Source organism: Somniosus microcephalus, chromosome 17 (assembly GCF_052327205.1).
Source record: "Somniosus microcephalus isolate GS21.2 chromosome 17, FLI_Smic_1.0, whole genome shotgun sequence".
In the NCBI taxonomy this organism is placed as follows: Eukaryota; Metazoa; Chordata; class Chondrichthyes; order Squaliformes; family Somniosidae; genus Somniosus; species Somniosus microcephalus.
In genome coordinates this window covers 32,631,887-32,655,436 of record NC_141003.1, presented here as the reverse complement: position 1 = coordinate 32,655,436, position 23,550 = coordinate 32,631,887, and the positions used below count along the sequence as shown (strand labels likewise).

At 41.6% G+C, this 23,550-nt stretch overlaps 1 protein-coding gene across 6 annotated transcripts in view; it reads left to right on the top strand.

The window, feature by feature from the left end:
* LOC147105620 (kinesin-like protein KIF21A) overlaps positions 1-23,550 on the top strand; it is a 194,325-nt gene that overhangs the window by 149,094 nt on the left and 21,681 nt on the right. For all 6 annotated transcript variants that reach the window (XR_015081534.1, XM_086010168.1, XM_086010167.1 and 3 more), the window contains 3 exons: positions 4,164-4,218; positions 4,701-4,933; positions 13,363-13,482. Coding sequence is in view for 5 of the 6 variants with exons in the window: in XM_086010168.1 (XP_085866294.1) it covers positions 4,164-4,218; positions 4,701-4,933; positions 13,363-13,482 (408 nt within the window). In the remaining variant the exon portion in view is untranslated. The remainder of the gene's footprint in view (positions 1-4,163; positions 4,219-4,700; positions 4,934-13,362; positions 13,483-23,550) is intronic.

The window sequence follows — 23,550 nt, the reverse complement described above, 5'->3', positions numbered from 1 at the left end:
TAGATGTTCTCGTACAGGAAACACCGTGTTAGCATGCTGGTACAGCAAGCAATTCAGAAGGCACATTGCATGTTGGCCTTTATTGCAAAGATTAGAGTAGTTATGAAAAAGGACAAGGAACAATCAAACGTGAAAATACTCATCAGTAAATGAGCAATGGGAGGCCTTAAAGCAGCGTGGTTCAGGTACAGACTAGACACATTCCCACAAGGGATAGGAAGGGCATCTATATTTCGCTCTCTGAAATTTCTAAAAAGTAAATTAGAATTTGTGCATTTTACTTCCTTGTTTGCTGTCTGAGAGAATTCTTCAATGTGATTGGCTGCTTAGCCAGCTTGATGACATCACTTGCTGGACGCTGGAGATTCACGTGATTTGGCGCCAGATTCAAAGAGGTTGGGAGAACTGAAATCTATGCCAGAGAGATTGCTAGATGTTTGTGGGCAGCTTTCTTCAAGGTCAGCGGCGAGCGCTGTGATTTCGCCGCTGACCGCAAATTCCAGGCAGTAGAGATTAAAATGAAATAGGAAAAAATGAAGCTTATGATAAATGTCAGGCTTATAATACAGTAGAGAACCAAACTGAATACAGAAAGTACAGAGGAGAACTGAAAAAGGAAATGAGAGGCAAAGACAGTGTATGAGAATAGTTTAGTGGTTAACATAAAAGGGACCCCAAAAGCCTTTTATTGACATATAAATAGTAAAAGGAAGGGTTAGGGACCAAAAAGGAGATCTGCTAGTGGGGGCCAGAGGGTATGGCTGAGGTACTAAATGAGTACTTTGCATTTGTCTTCACTGAAGAAGGGGATGCTGCCATTGTCACAGTAAAGGAGGAGGCAGTAGAGAAATTGGATAGGTTAAAATAGAGATGGGGCACTTAAAAGGTTGGCAGCACTCAAAGTAGAAAAGTCATCTGGATGGGATACATCCTAGGTTGCCGAGGGAAGTAAAGGTGATGATAGTGGAGGCTCTGGCCATAATCTTCCAATTCTGCTTGGATATGGGAGTGGTGCCTGTGGACTTGAGGATTGCAAATGTTACACCCCGGTTCAAAAATGAGATGGATAAACCTGGCAACTACAGGCCAGTCAACTTAACGTTGGTGGTGAGATTAGAGACAATAATCCGAGACATGGAAAAATGTGGATTAATAAATGACAACCAGCGTGGATTTGTTAAAGGCTAGTTGTGCTTGACTAACTTGATCGAGTTATTTGATGAAGTAATTGAGAGAGTTGATGAAGGTAGTGCGGTTGATATGTATATGGACTTTCAAAGGGTTTTTGATGAAGTACTACGTATAGACATTAACAAGATTGAAGCCCATGGAATTTAAAGGGGTGGTGGTAGCATGGATACCAAAATTGGCTCAGGGACAGAAAGCAGAGAGTAGTGGTGAATAGTTGTTTTTCAGACTGGAGGGAAATAAAAAATGGTGTCCCCCCAGGGGTTGGTATTTGGACCACTGCTCTTTTTGAGATATATTAATGACCTGGACTTGGGTATACAGGGCATAATTTCAAAGTTTGCAGATGACACGAAACTTGGAAGTGTAGTAAACAGTGAGGAGGACAGTAACAGACTTCAGGAGGATATAGACAGACTGGTGAAATGGACAGGCAGATATAACTTAATGTAGGGGTGTGATGGTGATGCACTTTGGTAGGGAGAATGAGACAATATGAACTAAATGGTACAATTTTAAAAGGGTGCAGGAACAGAGACCTGCGGGTGTACGTACACAAATCTTTGAAGGTGGCAGGACAAGTTGAGACGGCTGTTTAAAAAAGCATAAAGGATCCTTGGCTTTATAAATAGAGAGGCATAGAGCTCAAAAGCAAGGAAGTTATGCTAAACCTTTATGAAACATTGGTTATTTCCTAGCTGGAGTATCGTGTCCAATTCTAGGCACCACACTTTAGGAAGAATGTCAAGGCTTGAGAGAGGGTGCAGAGGAGATTTACTAGAATATTACCTGGGATGCGAGACTTCAGTTACATGGAGAGACTAGAGAAACTCGGGCTGTTCTCGTTAGAGCGGAGAAAGTTATGGGGAGATTTAATAAAGGTGTTCAAAATCATAAAGGGTTTTGATAGAGTAAATAAGGAGAGACTGTTTCCAGTGGCAGAAGGGTTGGTAACCAGAGGACACAGATTTAAGGTAATTAGCAAAGGAACCAGAGACAAGATGAGATTTGGTTTACACATCTAATTGTTATGATCTGGAATGCACTGCCTGAGAGGGTGGTGGAAGCATAATCAAATCTTTCAAAAGGGAATTGTATAAATACTTAAAGGGAAACATTTGCAGGGCTATGGGGAATGGACAGGGGCATGGGACTAACTGGATAGCTTTTCCAAAGCTGACACAGGCATGATGGGTCAAATGACCTCTTTCTATGCTGTATCATTCTATGGAACTCAATCGCAGCTAAGCCAACATTCCAGTGCTTTGTGTGGAACCTTGCACCTGATATGACTGGACTGGTATTTAATTTCCTCTTAAATGGAGAGAAACTCCAAAGGAAGCCAGTGTAAGAATGACTTGCCTGAATGCTACCCTCTTCAAGCAGGATTCAGACTTGATGCTGAAAGCAAGATTCCTAACGAGACCATTGCAACTGGACTTTCTCCCATGTGGTGCTCCCCAAGAGAATTGCCAGGATGATTCACCCAAGACATGACTAATGCTTGAAATGATCTTGAGACTAACATACTGAGCAAACTTCAGTTGCTGTTTACCCCACTTCAGTTCATTGACAGGATGACATACCCATATTCTGAAATCATAAACCTGACACAAATATGCTGCTTTCCTTTCCCAATTATTTATCTTGCAATAAGGAGCTTTTACAAGATCTGAATAGAGAAGGCAGCAGTTATCCTGTCAACCCCATGCTCGTTTTTGGACTTGCTGAATTTAACAGTTAACAGACTGTCTGTGACCGGACTTGGAGTCGCAGATGGCAAACCTTATACAGCCTCAAGATTTGGCTTTTGAAATGGTTGACCTAATTTGTGAGGATTTCTTTTGTTGTGGTTTGTCATTGGCTTTGTGCACATTATTTGTATTGAAGATTTCAAATGTGGAAACTATTTACCCCATGATCCTAGGATAACACGAGCAAAAATCCAGTTATACTCACTTATTTGCAGTATCTTCTCATTCATAGTATATCATCTAGCTTGTGAAGGGTTGAGATGGGAGGTATTTCAGCCTGCTAACTGTCTCAGTAAGAAATTATGTCTAAAAGGTACTAGTAAAATTGAACATTAATGTTTACCCAAAATTTGAATCTTGTTTGCACAAACATGAGTTCTTTTGAGCCTAGGATTTCCTAAAATCTAAAGCTATTTTGATGAGGTAACTGAAATTATTTTAGAGCCCATGTGGAACGCTCCCATTTTACTTGGCCCTCAATGCTTTGTGACATGGTCCAACATGTTTAACATTTATTCCACCATCTTTGTATCAGCTTGTTTCTTTGCTTCAACTTTTCAAAAGAACCGATTTGAATTGAATACACCTGTATAATCAGGGTATGGGGAGGAGCATATGTACACGATCTATGTATAGTACCTGAATGAAGGAGCATTTTCCCACTTTTTATCTTTTGGATGAACTATTCACTTGTATTTGGAAGCTGAGGTACATTCAAAGAATAAGATGACATAGGCTATTTGTAGCATCCTATCACAGCATATCAGTGCTTCAAAATGTGCAGTACCTGCAGCACCTTTTTGTAACATCTGTACTAAAATATGGATCTCCTTCCTTATGTTGCTAAGTCTGCCATTTTGAGAACAGCCACGAGTATAATGTGATATTTCAAAGTGTTTTAAAGGATGTACTTAAATTATTCATGATTAGCGATAGTGTGCATTCAATATTTCATCAAAGTTATTGGTAGGGGCTAGAAAGCATGTAACTTTAAATGGAGGCAGGAAATATTTTCTTTCACATTAACTCTGTCTTTGCTAAATTAGAGGAAACTGACTAAAATTGGGTTTTAATAGGTTGATTAATTGGGTGTTAACTCCTATTAAAATAATGGTCAGAATAAATTGTTGAATAAATCAATTGAAGATCAACTTGATTAAATCGTTTCTAGTGACAGGAAGTTTATTTGGTTTCTTAGTTTTTTTTTACCTTTTTCTACAGTCCACAGACATCTGACCTTATGAGATTAACAGGTGACACCAAACCAAAGGATAAGGTATTTGAGCTACTTGTTATTTTCCAACTTGGTTTAGTGAGAGATACATTGTTACCTAATATGAAGCATTGGAAAGAGGTCATTAGGGCATGCATACATTATAGAGCAGGGAGACCTCCTGAATGTATGTTTGTTTTAAATTAAATTAATTTGTCAGATTAATATCTGCAGTATTGTCTAATGTCCTGTTCATGCTTTAAAATGATTAGTAATTATTGCTTTGAAGTTGATTGCTTCATAAACTGCTCCTTGACATTGAAGCAGAAATGTAATTGTGCCTGACCAGAGAAATACAGTAGATGGCTGAATTAAATCCATGCTGCCAAGTTGGTTGAAAACTACCACATGCTTGGAGTCATCCTAATAGTTATTTACTGTAGCTATTTAAAATATCAGTTTAAATAATCAAAAATGTATTCTGCTGAAAATTAACCATTAATAATACATTGCAATCTTAAATGTTTCTGCACATTATTGTACAGGCACGAAGGAGGACAGCTACACAAATGGAATTGCTTTATGCAGACAGTAGTGATTCTGCCTCAGATATTGTTGCAGGAGATCTTGCTGTGCCTGTGCCATTAATGCCTGTTGCAGAGGTGCAAGAACTTGAAAAGGACACTGGGACTTCTTTGCAGGCTGATGCTGCTTCAGCTAGGGAAAAAGAGATAATACCATCACCATCTGGCTTGCCTCTTAGGCTTGGCAGTAGCATGTAAGTTCTGCCTGCCATGCACTAATTACCTCCGCTTGTTGCATGATGTTGCATTGGTTTATCATGGCATTTTTCTGTCTTTATTCCTTAATTGTGGTATTAAATCGTGTTTAGCATAAAATAAGTGTTTTGCATGCATTCCAGACTTAAATGGTATTGATTTACAAAAAAAAGCTTAAAACGGGTTATAAAAATGAGTGCTCAGAAATTGTGATTTTAAAAAGTTTGTCATTATTCAGAAAAACTTCAAGTGCAAAAGGCATTACACTTCTAATTTAGTAACTGAACATAGCACATTGTAGATATGCAAATCCATAACATCATTAAAATATGACTTATCTTGGGAGTTGGGGGGTAATGGCGGAGGGAAAAGAGAGAGAAAGGTGAATCACAGAGACCCTGTCCTTTTCTATTGTGACTATCCCTGTCATGTAAAGCGGATCAAGATGAGGAATGTTGGTGCTGGGAACTGGAATATTTGACATTTGGGTACCCATTGTTAGCACTGTAGGATACAAGCTATCACATGCTTTTTCCACTTTGAGTTCACCAAATTATTCAGTACAATACTTCTTTTGTATGGTAGTGGCAAAGCAAATCAAATGTCAGTATCTAAGTCCGATATCCAGGCCAAAGCTTCCGGTGTAACAGCGTGGCTATCTTGTAGGCTGCCTGCAAATTTCCTCTGAGGGCAGTGCTCAATGATGTACTCCAGGGTATGATTAGGAGCTCCATGATGGGATGCTTTAATCTTCCATCTGTGGAGAAGGTGGCAGCATCTAGCATGACCGGTTCTGAGGCGGTTAATGGTTGTCCACTGTTTGCGAGGAAGGTTTGATCCTTCAGGTTGTACTGTGGGGACCTCCATAAGGAATCCATTCCGTATGTCACAGTCCTTCCAAGCATTTCGCCATTGGTCATCAAGGCTGAGGAGAGATCGCTAAAGGGCTTCGCCGAGAGTCCCAAATGGCCTTCTAGATTTGAGACAGGTTGGTGGTAGGTTGTTCAAGACGGCCTGGATCGACATGTCTTTGCTGGTGTAGCGGTTGTGTTCTCTGGAGACAGCATATTTGCAGTATAGGTGTGGTGGTGTGATGTTTGCAAGCACAGGCAGCCGCGGTGTTGGTGTCGATAAAAGCGTACCAGTGATAATTCTTATAGTAGAGTTCAGCTGGATATCAACGGATTTAACATGCGAACTTGATAGACATGCCAGAGAGCTGTACTGCGCTGTAGAGTACACCAGGGCAAGTGCTGTCTTACGGAGGATTTGAGCGTCTGCTTATACTTCTTACCTATATTTGTTATCTAACTGCTCCACTTCCTCATCTTGCACTTTCTTTTCCTCTACCACACTTTTCTAAGCCAGATAAAGTGCTTCACTATTTCTGCTATTCCTTTATTCTGCATAAGATTTATTTTTCAGCCCTCATTGGCTCTACCCTTACTCTCTCTTTATGTTAAATCCTTTACTATTTGTCACCTGCCAGTCTTTCTTCATACAGGCTTTCTAATTTGCTTCCCCTTTACATTTTCTATACTCTGCGTAATCATCTTTTGTATTATTAGCTGTAAATTTGTCACATGCCTCTTTTTTGGTATTTTAATTTGAAATCCCCTACTCATCCAAGGAACTCCAGCTTTTCCTGTGCCACCTTTACCACTAGTAGGTCTATGCTGAGTGTGTACTCTAATCATCTCTTCCTGCCTGAATAATTTCTATTGGTTTACTTTTGCCTACCAGATTTTTCCTTTCAATTTATTTGCCGAGTTCCTTTTTTTAAATCTTGAAGTTGGCTTTTCTTTTTAGTCAAGTACTTTTTACCTGTTCCCTCTCCTTTTAATTTGTTATATTGAACCTAGTTATGTTATGGTTATTGTTTCCCAGATATTCCCCATCACCTACTTGCCCCACTTCATTTTCTAGAGCTAGATTCAGCAGTGCTTCCCTCCATAAATGTACTGATCTAGAACGTAGTCTTGGCCACATTCTATAAGACTTTCCCCTTTGCCACTTACTTTACTTTTACTGCAGTCTGTGGCTAGATCCCAAACTCCTCCATCACCATCCCTGGGTATGTCCTGTCCCACCGGCAGGACAGACCCACCAGGGGTGGTAGCACAGTGGTATCCAGTCAGGAAGGAGTGGCCCTTGGAGTCCTCAACATTGACTCTGGACCCCATGAAGTCTCATGGCTTCAGGTCAAGCATGGACAAGGAAACCTCCTGCTGATTACCACCTACTGCCCTCCCTCAGCTGATGAATCAGTACTCCTCCATGTTGAACACCACTTGGAAGAAGCACAGAGTAGCAAGGGCACAGAATGTACTCTGGGTGGGGGACTTCAATATCCATCACCAAGAGTGGCTCGGTAGCACCACTACTGACCGAGCTGGCCAAGTCCTGAAGTACGTAACTGTCGGTCTGGGCCTGCGACAGGTGGTGAGAACCAATACGAGGGGAAAAACTTACTTGACCTCGTCCTCCGCAATCTACCTATCGCAGATGCATTTGTCCATGACCGTATTGGTAGCAATGAAAACCACACAGTCATTGTGGCGACGAAGTCCTGTCTTAACACTGAGGACACCCTCCATCATGTTGTGTGGTGCTACCACCATGCTAAATGGGATAGATTCAGAACAGATCTAGCAGCTCAAAACTGGGCATCCATGAGGCGCTGTGGGTCATCAGCAGCAGCAGAATTGTATTCCACCACAATCTGTAATCTCATGGCCCAGCAAATCCCTCACTCTACCATTACCATCAAGCCAGGGGACCAACCCTGGTTCGATAAGGACCATAGAAGAGCATGCCAGGAGCAGCACCAGGCGTACCTAAAAATGAGGTGCCAACTTGGGGAAGCTGCAACACAGGACGACATGCATGCTAAAAAGCGGAAGCAGCATGCTATAGACAGGGCTAAACGATCCCACAATCAACGGATCAGATCAAAGCTCTGCAGTCCTGCCACATCCAGTCATGAATGGTGGTTGACCATTAAACAACTAACGGGAGGAGGAGGCTCCATGAATATCCCCATCCTCAATGATGGTGGAGCCCAGCACTTGAGTGCAAAAGACAAGGCTGAAGCGTTTGCAACCATCTTCAGCCAGAAGTGCCGAGTGGATGATCCATATCCACCGCCTCCTGAGGTCCCCACCATCATGGAAGCCAGTCTTCAGCCAATTCGATTCACTCCATGTGATATCAAGAAACGGCTGAGCACACTGGATACAGCAAAGGCTATGGGCCCTGACAACATCCTGGCTATCGTGCTGAAGACTTGTGCTCCAGAACTAGCCACGCCTCTAGCCAAGCTGTTCCAGTACAGCTACAACGCTGGCATCTATCCGACAATGTGGAAAACTGCCTAGGTATGTCCTGTCCACAAAAAGCAGGACAAATCCAATCCGGCCAATTACCGCCCCATCAGTCTACTGTCAATCATCAGCAAGTGATAGAAGGTGTAATCGACAGTGCTATCAAGCGGCACTTACTCACCAATAACCTGCTCACTGATGGCCAGTTTGGGTTCTGCCAAGACCACTCTGCTCCCGACCTCATTACAGCCTTAGTCCAAACATGGACAAAGGAGCTGAATTCCAGAGGTGAGGTGAGAGTGACTGCCCTTGACATCAAGGCAGCATTTGACCGAGTGTGGCATGAAGGAGCCCGAGTAAAACTGAAGTCAATGGGAATCGGGAGGAAAACTCTCCACTGGCTGGAGTCATACCTAGCACAAAGGCAGATGGTTGTGGTGATTGAAGGTCAGTCATTACAGCCCCAGGACATCGTTGCAAGAATTCCTCAGGGCAGTGTCCTGGGCCCAACCATTTTCAGCTGCTTCATCAGTGACCCTCCCTCCAACATAAGGTCAGAAATGGGGACGTTCGCTGATGACTGCAGAGTGTTCAGTGCCATTCACAACTCCTCAGATAATGAAGCAGTCCATGCCCGTATGCAACAAGACCTGGACGACGTTCAGGCTTGGGCCGATAAGTGGCAGGTAACATTCGTGCCACAAAAGTGCCGGGCAATGACTATCTCCAACAAGCGAGAGTCTAACCACTGCCCCTTGACATTCATTGGCATTACCATCGCCGAATCCCCCACCATCAACATCCTGGGGGGTCACCATTGACCAGAAACTTAACTGGACCAGCCACATAAATGCTGTGGCAACAAGAGCAGGTCAGAGGCTAGGTATTCTGTGGCGAGTGTCTCACCTCCTGACTCCCCAAAGCCTATCCACCATCTACAAGGCACAAGTCAGGAGTGTGATGGAATACTCTCCACTTGCCTGAATGAGTGCAACTCCAACAACACTCAAGAAGCTCGACACCATCCAGGACAAAGCAGCCCGCTTGATTGGCACCCCATCCACCACCTTAAACATTCATTCCCTCCACCACTGGCGTACCATGGCTGCAGTGTGTACCATCTACAAGATGCACTGCAGCACCTCCCAAACCCGTGACCTCTTCCACCTAGAAAGACAAGGGCAGCAGGCGCATGGGAACACCACCACCTCCAAGTTCCACACCATCCTGACTTAGATGTATATCGCCGATTCTTCATCGTCGCTGGGTCAAACTCCTGGAACTCCCTACCTAACAGCACTGTGGGAGTACCCTTAGAACACGGACTGCAGCGGTTCAAGAAGGCGGCTCATCACCACCTTCTCGAGGGCAATTGGGGATGGGCAATAAATGTTGGCCTTGCCAGCGACGCCCACATCCCACAAACAAATTTTTTTTTAAATTAGACACCAATTATTTTTGCTCTGTTCCTGCAGTTTTCTCTTTGTCTACATTTCTCTTCCTTGATTTCCTTCCCACTCTTCAGTGGACTATAATAGACTTTTCTTTCATTTGTTTTCGGGATGTGGGTGATGCTGGTAAGGCAGCATTTATTGCCCATCTCTAGTTTCCCTGAAAAAATGGTGATGGGCCTTCTACTTGAAGCATTGCCGTTCTTGCAGTATTTGTAGTGATTGTACTCCCACAGTGGTGTTATCAATGCCATGATATTGAACCAGCGACAGTGAACGGTATATATCCAAGCCAGGACGGTGTGTGGCTTGGAGAGGAACTTGGAAATTATGTTCCCGCAACATTGCTCCTCTTCATTCATGCATGGTAGAGGTCACGGGAGGGAGCTGTATCGAAGTAAGCTTGGTGAGTTGCTGCAGTGCATCCTTTAGATAATACTGCAGCTACAATGTGGCAGTGGTGGAGGGGTGGATATTGGGTCCAGTAGCAAGTGAACTTTTCTGTCCTGAATGGTGTCAAGCTTCTTGAATGCTGCAGCTGCATCCATCCAGGCGCGTGCTGATCATTCCATCACACTCTGACTTGAGCCTTGAGGATCATAATTGAGGGGTCGGTAGGTGAGCCACTCGTCAGAGTACCCAGCATCTACCGTGATCTTGTAGCCATGGTGTTGATATGGCTGCTCCAGTTAAGCTTCTGGTCAATGGTGACTACCGATAAAATATACGACCAATAGAGTAATAGTTCCCTTTTTCCTTAACTCTAACCAAATAGATTCAGCTTTTGCACCATCTCCTGTATAATCCCTTTCTTCTAGTGCTGTAATGGAATCTTTGGAATTTTTCCTGTTTTTCACTCATCTTTCCTGTGTTCATTGTCCCTTTTGTTTTGTTTTCCTTTCTGCTTCCTCGTCTTGTTTTTTCCCTCCATCCTGTTATTTTAGTTTAAATCCTCCCCCCCACTGTGTGAGTTACTCGCCCCATGAGGACATTGATCTCCTTGCTCAAATGAAGCCTTTCCATCTTGTACAGGCCCCTCCTGTCCCAATGTCGTAATCTAAACCCTTCACTCCTATGTCATCTCGCCACTCTCATTACCTTGCTCTTCCGATACTGATTAGCATATAAGACCATTTCAACAGTAACTTCTATTGCAGCAATTTTAGCTGCACATCTATCTTAAACTACCAGGACCACAGCACTGTTTTTGGATGTGAAAAACTATACCAAGTATCTTTCTCATCAGCCACGTCTTCATCCTCGCATCGTACCTTCTCTGATTAATCCCTTAAAGCACCAAAGTGGTCTTCAATTATTTTCTGACTTTTAATATTAAAAATGCCAGTCAGTATTAAGGTGCTCGTTGAATACAACTTGGCATCCCCATGCCAAACTCGCTTGTTTTTTGCTCTTCAGTCGGTTAGTGGGTGCTTGTAGCTCTACTATTCAAATCATAATATTGTTGGATCCATTTTGGCTTTGCCTTTGCCATTGTTACTACAGGTACACTATCCCTTATCCGAAAGCCTTGGGACCAGCTGAGTTTCGTTTTTCGGATTTCGGAAGGTATTATTAATAAGACTGGGAAATTTGTATTTAATATAAATTTTAAAAGTTCAGGCTACCTCTTGCGACTGTTCTGTGTCTCATTCCCCTTCCTGCTTCTCTGGAAAGCCGGATATCGGCTGACTCCTACTAAGCTGGCCCGCAAATCAGGTCGGGGGTCAGGTGGGGGGGGAGAAAAGAATATCGGACGGGCCGCAGTTCAGGTCGGGGGGGGGGGTCGTTGGGGGGTAGAAAAGAATATCGGACGGGCCGCGGGTCGGGTCGGGTGGCGGGGGTTGGGGGGTAGAAAAGAATATCGGACGGGACGCTGTATTGTTGGGTTCACTCTCCCGGTACCTCCTTCACACTGCCCGGCTTGGCCTGCAATCTCCTACCCAGGAGGGAAGTCTGTGACCCTCTGCCCTGCTCAGCGTAAGTCGTGCGCCACTCTGGTCATGCCGTGCGCACGACTTGCGCTGAACGAAAAACTTTCGGTTTTTTAGAGGTTTTCGGAAGTTCGGATAAAGGATAGTCTACCTGTATTGCCAAAGTAATGGGGGAAAAACAGAATACAATCTCTTGTGCAGCTTGGAGCCAGTTGCAAGGTTACTGTTTGTGAAAAGGTCTTGGACAGGACAGTGTCCTGTGAATTACCTTATTTGCATAAAGGTCTCGTGATTTTTACATGGAGGATAAACAATACTTAATAAGATTTTGACCTTATAAATACATTAAAATGATGAAATCACCTGGTGGTTACATTTTAGTGTATTTTTTGTAACTTTCCAAAATAGAAAATGAAATTGTATGATTTTGTTTATTTTCTTGTGAATACCCTTCCAATAAAAGTTCAGTTTATTTTTAATAACATTGTAGTGTTGCAAAGAAAATTGGTTGTGTGAACAGTTGAAGATCACAGTCTTGAATCTAGCTGAACTAAAATGTATTTAGATTAATAACATAAAATTAGAGTTTAACTAAATGTTTCTGAATTGGTCATGTTTTGATGGAATCAGTCAATTATAGTTGAGCACTTTTTATTTGGACAACTGACTTAATTGATTTTCTTTCCCTGCTACAGCATCATAGAAAATGTAAAACAAATTTCTGTAGCATCACACATTACTTCCAGCTATTCATACTTGCATAATTTTAGAAAGAAAAAAAGTGTTCAAATGGTGCATCCTATTGAGTTAGCAAAGTAAAATCTTAAATCCTGAATTCATTAATAGTCGGTTCAGTCTTGCCCATATCCGGAAAGCTACGTATCACATTTTACAAGACTAAAAATTCTGCAAAGAATAAAGTTTAGTCCAAGGAAAATAACAAAAATTAAAATGGTAGTTACATTTTTAAAAACTTTACACTAACAAATGCTATATTGTGTTCCAAGCATTATATCCAGTGTGCAATAATATTGTAATATTTCAGCTACTGCTGTATGTGAGGTCTTGATCTTTTCTTACTGGGGTTTGACTGCATTTAGCTTAGATTATGTAGCACTAAGTGCATGTGTTGTTTGCATTTATTATTTTTGCAAGTAAGAGGTACTTTTTATTGCTGGCTTTATGATGGGGTGCTCAGTCGTACCTGGCTTCAGACAGTATGCTTGTAGATATCTGCTCAAGACGCTGTTTTGAGAGGCAGAGAATGGTGGTGAAGGGCATAGGGCAGCTGTGCAATATTTTAGTGTCTGAGAAACTGATTTGTAGAATAAATGTACAGAAATGATCACTAATCCTGGAACATCAAGAGTGCAGTTTTTGACTTGGAACAAAACTACAGGTAAAAAAAAGTTTATATTTAGATACCAATATTTTTTTTCTTGCGGCATAAAATATTATAAAGTGCACTAATAGCCTATTGAAGACATGAAGATGAGTGACAACAGAGGATATTAGTTAACGTTTGTGTGTCATTAATTTGACAAGTAATCTGATGGAATTTTTTGAAGCAGGATAGCATACTATAGTGCATTAATAGTGCATCTAAATTAACTTTGAATGATTTGGGTTTTTTTTCAGTAATTAGATGTTAAATTTTGCTGTTTGGATTTTGTAGCTACTACTTAGGGCATTATGGTTTATAAAAACTTTGCTCTTATTTTAGACCTCGGCCATCAGCAGCAGCAGAAAGGAAAATACCTGAACCTTCACCATCATCCAGAAGGAAGTTGTATGACAGAGGCAACTTGGCAGGAGAGAAAATGAAGGTTAAAGAACAAAAACTGTAAGAAACTTTTCCTATAGGACCAATGAATTTTGTAGCTAATACCTATCAGTTCACTTGTTCCGAACACAAATGTATGCCCATTCTTTGGTTGTTTACTTTTTTTCAATTTAATTATTTTTCTTTTATGACCACAAAAATGTCGATGGTTTTTCCACTGTTTTGATTCACACAAGTGTGCAGAATACAACCAAGAAAAAATTGTTCTTGCCTAACTTGGGTAACTGGAGAACTTGCCTGCATTGATTTTAATTTGTTTAATGCTTTATTCGGAGGAGTGTATTGATGTATTTAGCTATGATACAGTCACATCTGGAAAACAATTGAGGGGTTTTAATGTCAAACAATTTGAGTGAAGCTTAATTTTACACTCCCTACAACGTGAAGACCTTTCACCTGCCTTGGTTGGATTTTGTCCCATTAGTCTTATCAACTGCAACTATCAAAAGTTACTGTGAATGTTAACTGGCATTGATGTCAACTTATGCTGAGGGTGGGGGATTAAAAGCATGTTATGAAATCCATAAATTCTTGAGACATAAGAACATATTAATCACAATCTGTAGACATGTAAGTGGTCATAACATAAGAAATAGGAGCAGGAGTAGGCCAATCGGCCCCTCGAGCCTGCTCCACCATTCAATAAGATCATGGCTGATCTGATCCTAACCTCAAATCTACTATCACTCTACATCCCTCCCGAACCCATGTGATCTCCTGGGAGAGGCGAAAAACCAGATAAAAAACCCAATGGCCAATTTGGGAGAAAAAAATCTGGGAAATTCCTCTCCGACCCATCGAGGCGATCGAAACTCGTCCAAGAGATCACTGTCCCTATATTTTCTACAGTACTTACCTTCTGTAAAAGGTGATCTCCACCCCAGCCAGGAACAGGAATAGAACCATCTCCTGAAATCTAACACATAATTAGAACACAAGACATAGGAGCAGAACCAGGCTACATGGCCCCTGGGCCCACTCCGTTACCCACAGGGCCATGACCGTTCCGAACATAGACTCATGTCCAATTTCCTGCCCGCTCCCCGTAAACCTTAATTCCCTTTACTTCTAGGAAACTGTCTATTTCTGTTTTAAATTTATTTAATGATGTAGTTTCCACAGCTTTCTGGGGCAGCAAATTCCACAGACCTACTACCTTCTGAGTGAAGAAGTTTCTCCTCATCTCAGTTTTGAAAGAGCAGCCCCTTATTCTAAGATTATGCCCCCTAGTTCTAGTTTCACGCATCATTGGGAACATCCTCACCGCATCCACCCGATCAAGCCCCTTCACAATCTTATATGTTTCAATAAGATCGCCTCTCATTCTTCTGAACTCCAATGAGTAGAGTCCCAATCTACTCAACCTCTCCTCATATGTCCACCCCCTCATCCCCGGGATTAACCGAGTGAACCTTCTTTGTACTGACTCGAGAGCAAGTATGTCTTTTCTGAAGTATGGACACCAAAACTGTATGCAGTATTCCAGGTGCGGTCTCGCCAATACCTTGTACAACTGCAACAATACCTCCCTGTTTTTATATTCTATCCCCCTAGCAATAAAAGCCAACGTTCCATTGGCCTTCTTGATCACTAGCTGCACCTGCATACTAACTTTGAGTTTCGTGCACCAGGACCCCCAGATCCCTTTGTACTACAGTACTTTCCAGTTTCTTGCCATTAAGATAATAACTTGCTCTGATTTTTCCTGCCAAAGTGCATAACCTCACACTTTCCAGTATTGTATTCCATCTGCCAAATCTCTGCCCACTTACTTAGCCTGTCTATGTCCCTTTGCAGGTTTTTTTATGTCCTCCTCACTCACTACTTTCCTTCCCATCTTTGTATCATCTGCAAACTTTGATATGTTACACTCGGTCCCCTCCTCCAAATCATTAATATAGATTGTAAAGAGTTGGGGACCCAGCACTGACCCCTGCGGAACACCACTAGTTACTGATTGCCAGTCTGAGAACGAACCATTTATCCCAACTCTCTGCTTTCTGTTAGATAGCCAATCCTCCACCCATGCCAGAATATTACCCCCAATCCCGTGATATTTTATCTTGAGCAATAATCTTTTGTGTGGCACCTTGTCAAATGCCTTTTGGAAGTCCAAATACACTACGTCCACTGGTTCCCCTTTATCCACCCTGTATGTTACTTCCTCAAAGAACTCAAGCAAATTTGTCAAACATGACTTCCCCTTCATAAAACCATGCTGACTTTGTCCTATTAAATTATGTTTATCCAAATGTCCTGTTACTATCTCGTTAATAATGGACTCTATTACCAACCACAGATGTTAGGCTAACCGGTCTATAGTTTCCAGCCTTCTGCCTACTACCCTTTTTAAATAAGGGTGTTACATTAGCAGTTTTCCAATCTGCTGGGACCTGTGCTGAGTCCAGGGAGTTTTGGACAATTATCAATGCATCCACAATCCCTACCGCCACTTCCCTCAAGACCCTAGGATGTAAGCCATCAGCTCCAGGGGATTTATCCGCCTTGAGTCCCATTATTTTACCGAGTCCCATTATTTTACCAAGTACCACTTCCTTAGTGATTTCAATCGTATTTAGCTCCTTCCCCCCCCCAGAGCCCCCTGTTTGTCCAGTGTTGGGATATTCTTCGTGTCCTCTACCGTAAAGACTGACACAAAATAATTGTTCAGCGTTTTTGCCATCTCCATGTTTCCCACCATTAATTTCCCAGTCTCATCCTCTAAGGGACCAACATTACTTTCGCCACCCTTTTTCTTTTTATATAACTATAGAAACTTTTGCTATCTGTTTTTATATTTTTTGCTAATTTACTTTCATAATCTATCTTCTCTTTCTTAATCAATCTTTTAGTTATTTTTTGCTGTCTTTTAAAGACTTCCCAATCATCTATCCTCCCACTAGATTTGGCTACCTTATATGCCCTTGTTTTTAGTCGGATACTATCCTTAGTTACTTTACTTAGCCACGGATGGCTATCTTTTCTTTTACACCCTTTTTTTTTTCCTCAGTGGAATATATATTTTTTGGAAGTTGTAAAATAACTTCTTAAATGTATACCACTGATCATGTACCGTCTTACCCTTTAATCTATTTTCCCAGTCCACTCCTAATCAATTCCGCTCTCGTACCTTCATAGTCTCCTTTATTCAAGCTCCACACGCTTGTTTGAGATCCAACCTTCTCGCCCTCTAATTGAATATGGAATTCAACCATGTTATGGTCGCTCATTCCAAGGGGATCCTTTACTAGGACATTTTTAATTAATCCTGTCTCATTACACAGGACCAAATCTAAGGTTGCTTGCCCCCTGGTCGGTTCAGTTACATACTGCTCAAGAAACCCATCCCTAATACACTCAATGAACTCATCCTCAAGGCTGCCCTGCCCAATTTGATTTGTCCAGTTAATATGATAGTTAAAATCCCCCATAATTATAGCTGTTCCCTTATTGCAAGCCTCAACTATTTCCTGATTAATACTCCGTCCAACAGAGTTGCAACTGTTCGGAGGCCTATAGACTACGCCCACTAGTGTTTTTTTCCCCTTATTATTCCGTATCTCCACCCAAACTGTTTCACTATCCTGGTCCTTTGACCCAATATCATTTCTCTGTATTACAGTGATTCCTTCCTTTATTAACATAGCCACCCCACCTCCCCTTTCTTCCTGCCTGTCCTTCCTGATTGTTAAGTAACCTGGTATATTTAATTCCCAGTCATGGTCACCCTGCAGCCATGTTTCTGTAATGGCCACAAGATCATACCCATATGTAGTTAATTGTGCCGTTAACTCGTCCATTTTGTTACGAATGCTACGTGCATTCAGATAAAGAACTTTCAAATATGTTTTGTGACACTTAGTTCTTGCTTTTTCCCCTTTTACTACTTTACCTTTTACTCCATACCTTCTGTCCCTTCCTGACATGCTCTGTTTTTTAATTCCCCCACTGCTACCTAAGTCTGTGACCTTCTCCGTAGTCATTTTTATTATTTGCTCTCTAGAAACCTCCCCCCCACTAATTAGTTTAAAGCCCTCTCTACAGCCCTAGTTATATGATTCGCCAGGATTCTAGTCCCAGCACTGGCCAAGTGAAGTCCGTCCCAACGGAACAGCTCCCTCTTGTCCCAGTACTGGTGCCAGTGTCCCAAGAAGCAAAACCCATTTTTCCCACACCAGTCTTGGAGCCACGCATTTAACTCTCTAATTTTATTTATCCTAGCCAAATTCGCTCGTGGCTCAGGTAATAATCCAGAGATTATTACCCTTGAGGTTCTGTTTTTTAATTTGACCCCTAGCTGTTCATACTCCTTTAACAAAACCTTCTTCCTTGTCCTATCTACGTCGTTTGTACCAACATGGACCACGACAACTGGATCCTCCCCCTCCAAGTTTCTTTCCAGCCCAGAAGAGATGTCTTTAACCTTGGCACCGGGCAGACAACACAGCCTTCGGGACTCCCGCTCTCGACTGCAGAGAACCCTATCTATCCCCCTAATGATACTATCCCCTACCACTACAACATTTCTTTTCTTTTTACTCCCCCCCCCCCCCCCCCCCCCCACTTGAATGGCCTCCTGTTCCATGGTGCTGTGGCCAGGTTGCTCATCCTCCCTGCAGTCCCCGCTCCCGCCCTCACAGGGAGAAAGAATCTCGAAACTGTTTGACAAGAGCAAGGGCTGCGGCTCCTCCAACACTACCTCCTGGTTCCCCGTACCTGCCTCACTCATAGTCACACCGTCCTGTCCCTGACCACGGACTACATCTGAATTAATTAATTTCATAGGTGTGACTACCTCCTGCTAACATGTATATACAATAGACATTTAAATATGCATTGGGTTATCATTCTGGCCATGTGTTTACAAAATGTTAACCTGACAAATGTGTTGTAATATAAAGATAGTTTTTTTTAAATGCCAGCTGACAGGAAAAGTAAGTCTTAGCAGCTAACCAGACTAGAATTGTACGCTCCGACACATATATAGCCCTTCATATTTAAATGCTGAGTCTTCATATTATTTAGTATTTCACAATTCACTCTTGATATTACATAGAATGTCAAACTTCTATAATTCATCATCCAAAATAATCTGGTATCCTGCAAGGGCTTTCTATTCAGATGAGAATGCGAAACACTGCTTTCCACATTGATGATGTTCCCCACACCCCAAACTCAGATTGTTCAAATTCATAATTCTCCACATACCTTTTGTCCTGTCCAACACAAAAGCTAGCACCCACAGGCAAAGCAGTGCTTTCTATGAAAGCTTGACTTTGTGAAAAATAATCTGTGGCAGCATGCCCTGGGCAAACTATTGACCTGTTTATAGTCTCTGAATTAGAAATAGGATTTCTACTACGCACCCGTATCACCTTGGATGATTATCAGTCTAACCAGACTCTCGTAACATACAGTAAACTCTTTTTCGTATCCAGCACCTACGGTACCAGGATGGTGCCGGTTGATGAAAAATTCCGGATAACAGAGAGGTAGGCAATGTTTAACACAAAAAAAATTTAAACCACTGACTAAATCAGCCACCACGGGAAACTCGGACTCGGAAAAACTAAAAATGGATGGATTCGGCAAGATTACCGGTTATCAAAGAATTCTGGATGATTAAGTGCTGTTTAAACAAGAGTTTACTGTACTAAGCTACCTAATCTGTTTAATTATTGAAGCAAATAACCAGTCGTCGTTTAAAGTTTGTTCAAATAAGACCGCACCTTTGAACCAGTTCTTAAAACGATTACAGAATAAACCAGTGCATTGAGTTCCTTTGGTGTTCTTTGTGGAGATCTCTAAAAAGATGGGCAAAGCGGATTAGCAACCCAATCCCTACTGCTTTTTCTTGGAATTATGTAGGTGTTCCCATCTTTCCTTCATTTCTGTTGCAGTTAGGTGAAAACCATATCTGGTACATCAAAATTCTGATTCTTGTATCCATTAAACCCTTTGAAATACACTCGCATATCTGAGAAGTCGTTCTGTCAGAAGTATTTTACCTGAATAATGGACAGCAAGCTCCATGATACGTACACAAAATGATGCATGACTAGTGCTGTTTATGCAGGGGCTATCCTGATTAGATTATGTCGTCAATTAATAGTCCAGTGGCACATGTTAATTATTTCTAAATGGGATGTACCTCGTGATTTATTTTTCCAGACACATTTCTCGGTTAGTAATCAACTATGCGTTTAGGTATTTGGGGCAGAGCTCAAAAGAATAGAACCTACTCTCCCAGCATGCAGAAGCCATTTTAAGGGTGCTATTTTAATTAAACTAACCAATTTTTAAGCTAGGAAATGCAGTACAAAGTGAGAGCCCCTAAAAAATGGGCAAAAATGCTCCATTTTTGTCAAGCAAATTTTTATATATATATGCAATAATTTCCCACTAGTGACTATTTATTAAACCTCCAAAAATTACATTATAATCCTTCAGTGTAAATGTAGTTGTGTACCGTGATAGAATGCACTGGCAATTGAAGTCCACTGGAAAAACAAAGACCCAGGAATTATATGTACAAAATAAGTTTTGTTTCTGTATGAATGTAAGGGTTTCTATTTGTTATCCAACTGGATGCTGCTGGACCAGGCAGATTGCAAAACTAAGAACCCTATGGCATTGACAGTTACTGCAATGTGCAACTGTGATAAATCACCTCCAATAAAGCAGACTGACTATATCCTGATCTGAACTGAGCAGTAGCCTATGTGTTTTGAGCCCTGTGGCACTAAGCACAAAAGCACATCAATTCTTCCTCTGCATTTGTTTGGTGCTCCACTGTAACCCAACATATTATACAACACAATAGATATGTGATTACATCTGGTTTAGGTAATTATACCAAACTGCTCCTTACACTCATCATGACTCAGCATCTGATGCTTCATTATTTTTTTTTTACTTTCTCTCTCCTCTTCTCCGCCCCCCCCCCCCCCCCCCCATTACCCCCCATCTGTGAAGTGCTTTGATGTAAATATAAGCTGTTGGTTATTCCTTCTAACATATTGGATTTTTTTCCAATGGAGCAATAACAACTTGTTATAACTGCAAGAAATTAGTCCTTAAGCTGGCAAAATTGCCCACTTGGGGACAAAAATCACTGCTCAAAATCTCTCTCATGCAGCTATATCCTTGTGCCTTTTGTCTTTAAAGCAATAAATGAGCTTCAGTACAGCTCTTCGCCATTCAAAAAAAACCCACACTAGCCAAGTTTAGGGCACTTTATCTCCTACCCAAGATGGAACTCAGTACATCGGCTTGACCTCTTGGATGCAGCTTCATAGAATTATAAAAAGTTAGAAGTTCATATTCTGGCTTTGAATAGGGACCCAGACTCTCGCACTAGGACACAATTGTAATTTAGAGTGGGTGATCTAGGGTGCACTCGTGTTGTAATTCCTGCTGCTGTTGTACTTAAAATGTTTGTTAAAAATGTTGCACTACTTGGATGAGGTCTTCATTTTATCATTTAGACCCAATAAGAAAGAGCAAACTTGCATTTCTTCAGTATCCGGTCCTTATGGTATTCCAAAATGTTTTACAAATGATGGATTACCTTTCAAGTGCAGTCACTGGTTATGTAAATAAATGTGGCAGCTGATTTGCTGGCAGCAAAGTCCTACAAACAGCAAATGAATGACCAGATAATCTACTTGTGGCTTTTGAGGGAGGAATGCAGCCACAATATTATAGAATTCCCTGCTTTTCTTCAAATCGTGCCACATGGGATCTTTTTACATCCTGGCAGATGGGGCCTTCTGTTTAACATGTCCAAAAGACAGCACCTCTCAATGTAGCACAACGTTAGTGCTGTAGTGAGTAATATATTCTCTAGTTTGTCAAAGATAGAAGCTTCCTTCCACCCTGTTTAATTTTTGTGAGGGTGAGACAATGAGTGAGGCCTTTGACCCAGGCACATTCTGGTTGCCAAGCAGATGATATGAGAGAGACTCAAACCAAACCAGACTATTTTGCACAGAGACTTGAGCATATGAGGAATTAGCGACATTAAATGATAAAGTAAGAGACAGTGATGTACTGGATTCCTGGATGAGGCAAGAGTACTTTTAATAGATACAAATAAATTGCAAGTGCTTTTGACGTAAGGGGCATGGATAACCCATTGATTTTGAAGGTGTAAAATCGTGCAATAGTAGATTTTTTGTTGCAAGTCTGTCCAGTTGCCAAATTTGTACACCTTGCCTAGTCAGACTCCGCAGCCTAGAATTAACAATGATGGACCCAAAACCAAATACAAGTACTAAAGATTCCTGCCGCAATGCGCTTCATCATTCGGTCAATGCCAGCCTACCATTCACTATGGCGAGGGAACTGAGGTATGGCTGACATCTGTTACTGCAGAAAATCGTGAGATTATTGGACTTTGCGTATCTGACTAATGTGAGCAAGAAGGGTTGGACTCCCCGCTCTGCACCTATTGCTTCTCAATACATCTGCTCAATCTACCTACAAATTGCTCAGGCTGTGTATGTTGACAAACAAGTTTTTAAAAAGCTACAGATACTCGGAAATCTGAGACAAAAATAGAAAAAGATGGAAATATTCAGCAAGTCAGTCAGCGTCTATGGAGACAAGTTAATATTTCAGGTGTGGACTCATTGTCAGAACTGTTCTGATGAAGGATTTACACCTGAAATGTTAACTTGTCTGTTCACTTCTATACACAGATGCTGACTGATCTTACTTGTTAAAATTGGCTTCCCCCTTTTGGGAGCAGCTAAACCTAGAGGATGAGATTTCAACCTCTCATGTTCATCAGGTCAGGTCTTAGGCATAGGTCAATTTATACATCAACCTCCAGAGTTCTTTTCAAGCTCAGCTTTGGAGGATTTTACTATTGGCTCCTCTTCTTCCCCCCCCCCCCCCCTCCCCCGCATTAGAAAGCGAACATCTAAAACATTCTCCAAGTAAACCTGATTCATCCGTGAGTTCTCGGCAAGTTGCTCAACCTCATTACCACAGCCTAACTTATTTAGCCAGGGCCCCTCTTTACCGTTCCAGGAACATGCTTGGGTATTCTCCACACATTTGCTTTCCCACTCTCTCTGCTTTGGAGCACCCCAATCCCCTTTTTTAACATAGAATGTACAGCACAGAAACAGGCCATTTGGCCCAAGTGGTCCATGCTAGTGTTTATGCTCCACATGAGCCTACTTCCACTCTACTTCATCTAACTCCATCAACATATCCTTTTATTCCTTTCTCCCTCGTGTTTATCTAGCTTCTCCTTAAATACATCTATGCTATTCACCTCAACTACTCCTTGTGGTAGGGAATTCCACATTCTTAACACTCTTTGGGAAGAAATTTCTCCTGACTTCCCTATTTGATTTATTGGTGATTATCTATTATATTTATGACCAAAAGCAAAATACTACCGGCTCTATTATCTGGAAGAGACACACCTCGAGAGAAGCTGCGTTTCGGAGATTATTCTTGCAACAAAATCCTCTACTGACCCGAGTATTTTTGCCATGTATTGTTTTCCAGACAGCCTGTTAATGTGAGGGCTGAGCATCTTTAACAAGAGTCTTGGGGCATACATTCACTACTCTAAAAGGGGAAAAACTAGTATGATTGTAAGACTATTTGCTTAAAGTTATAGCAAAATGGAGTCAACCCCATATCATCTGCATGTGAGGATGCTTAGAGCTGAAAATGGAGCGACAATTAAAACATTTTGAAAAGTACTAGAAATCAGTAAAAGGCACTAACACTCTTAGAGACTACGGTGTGAAGGGTACAGAATGTCTCAGAATATTCATTCTTGGCCGTAAGCCCACTCTTCCCATTGGCTGAAGAAAACATGAATATTAAATCTTCTGACTCTTTTGCTGGTTCATCAGGATCCTTGTATAGGATATCCTACTGACTCAGATTAGCACTCCAATCTAGTGTAGTGCCCCTTTTTTTAAAAAAAACAAAAACAGCTTGCAACTGATATGACCAGAGATTTGAAAGAGCTAATTTGGAACATATCTCGGGTAGTGATGACATTGCTAGTTTCCAGCAAATTCTATTCCTTGACGACTT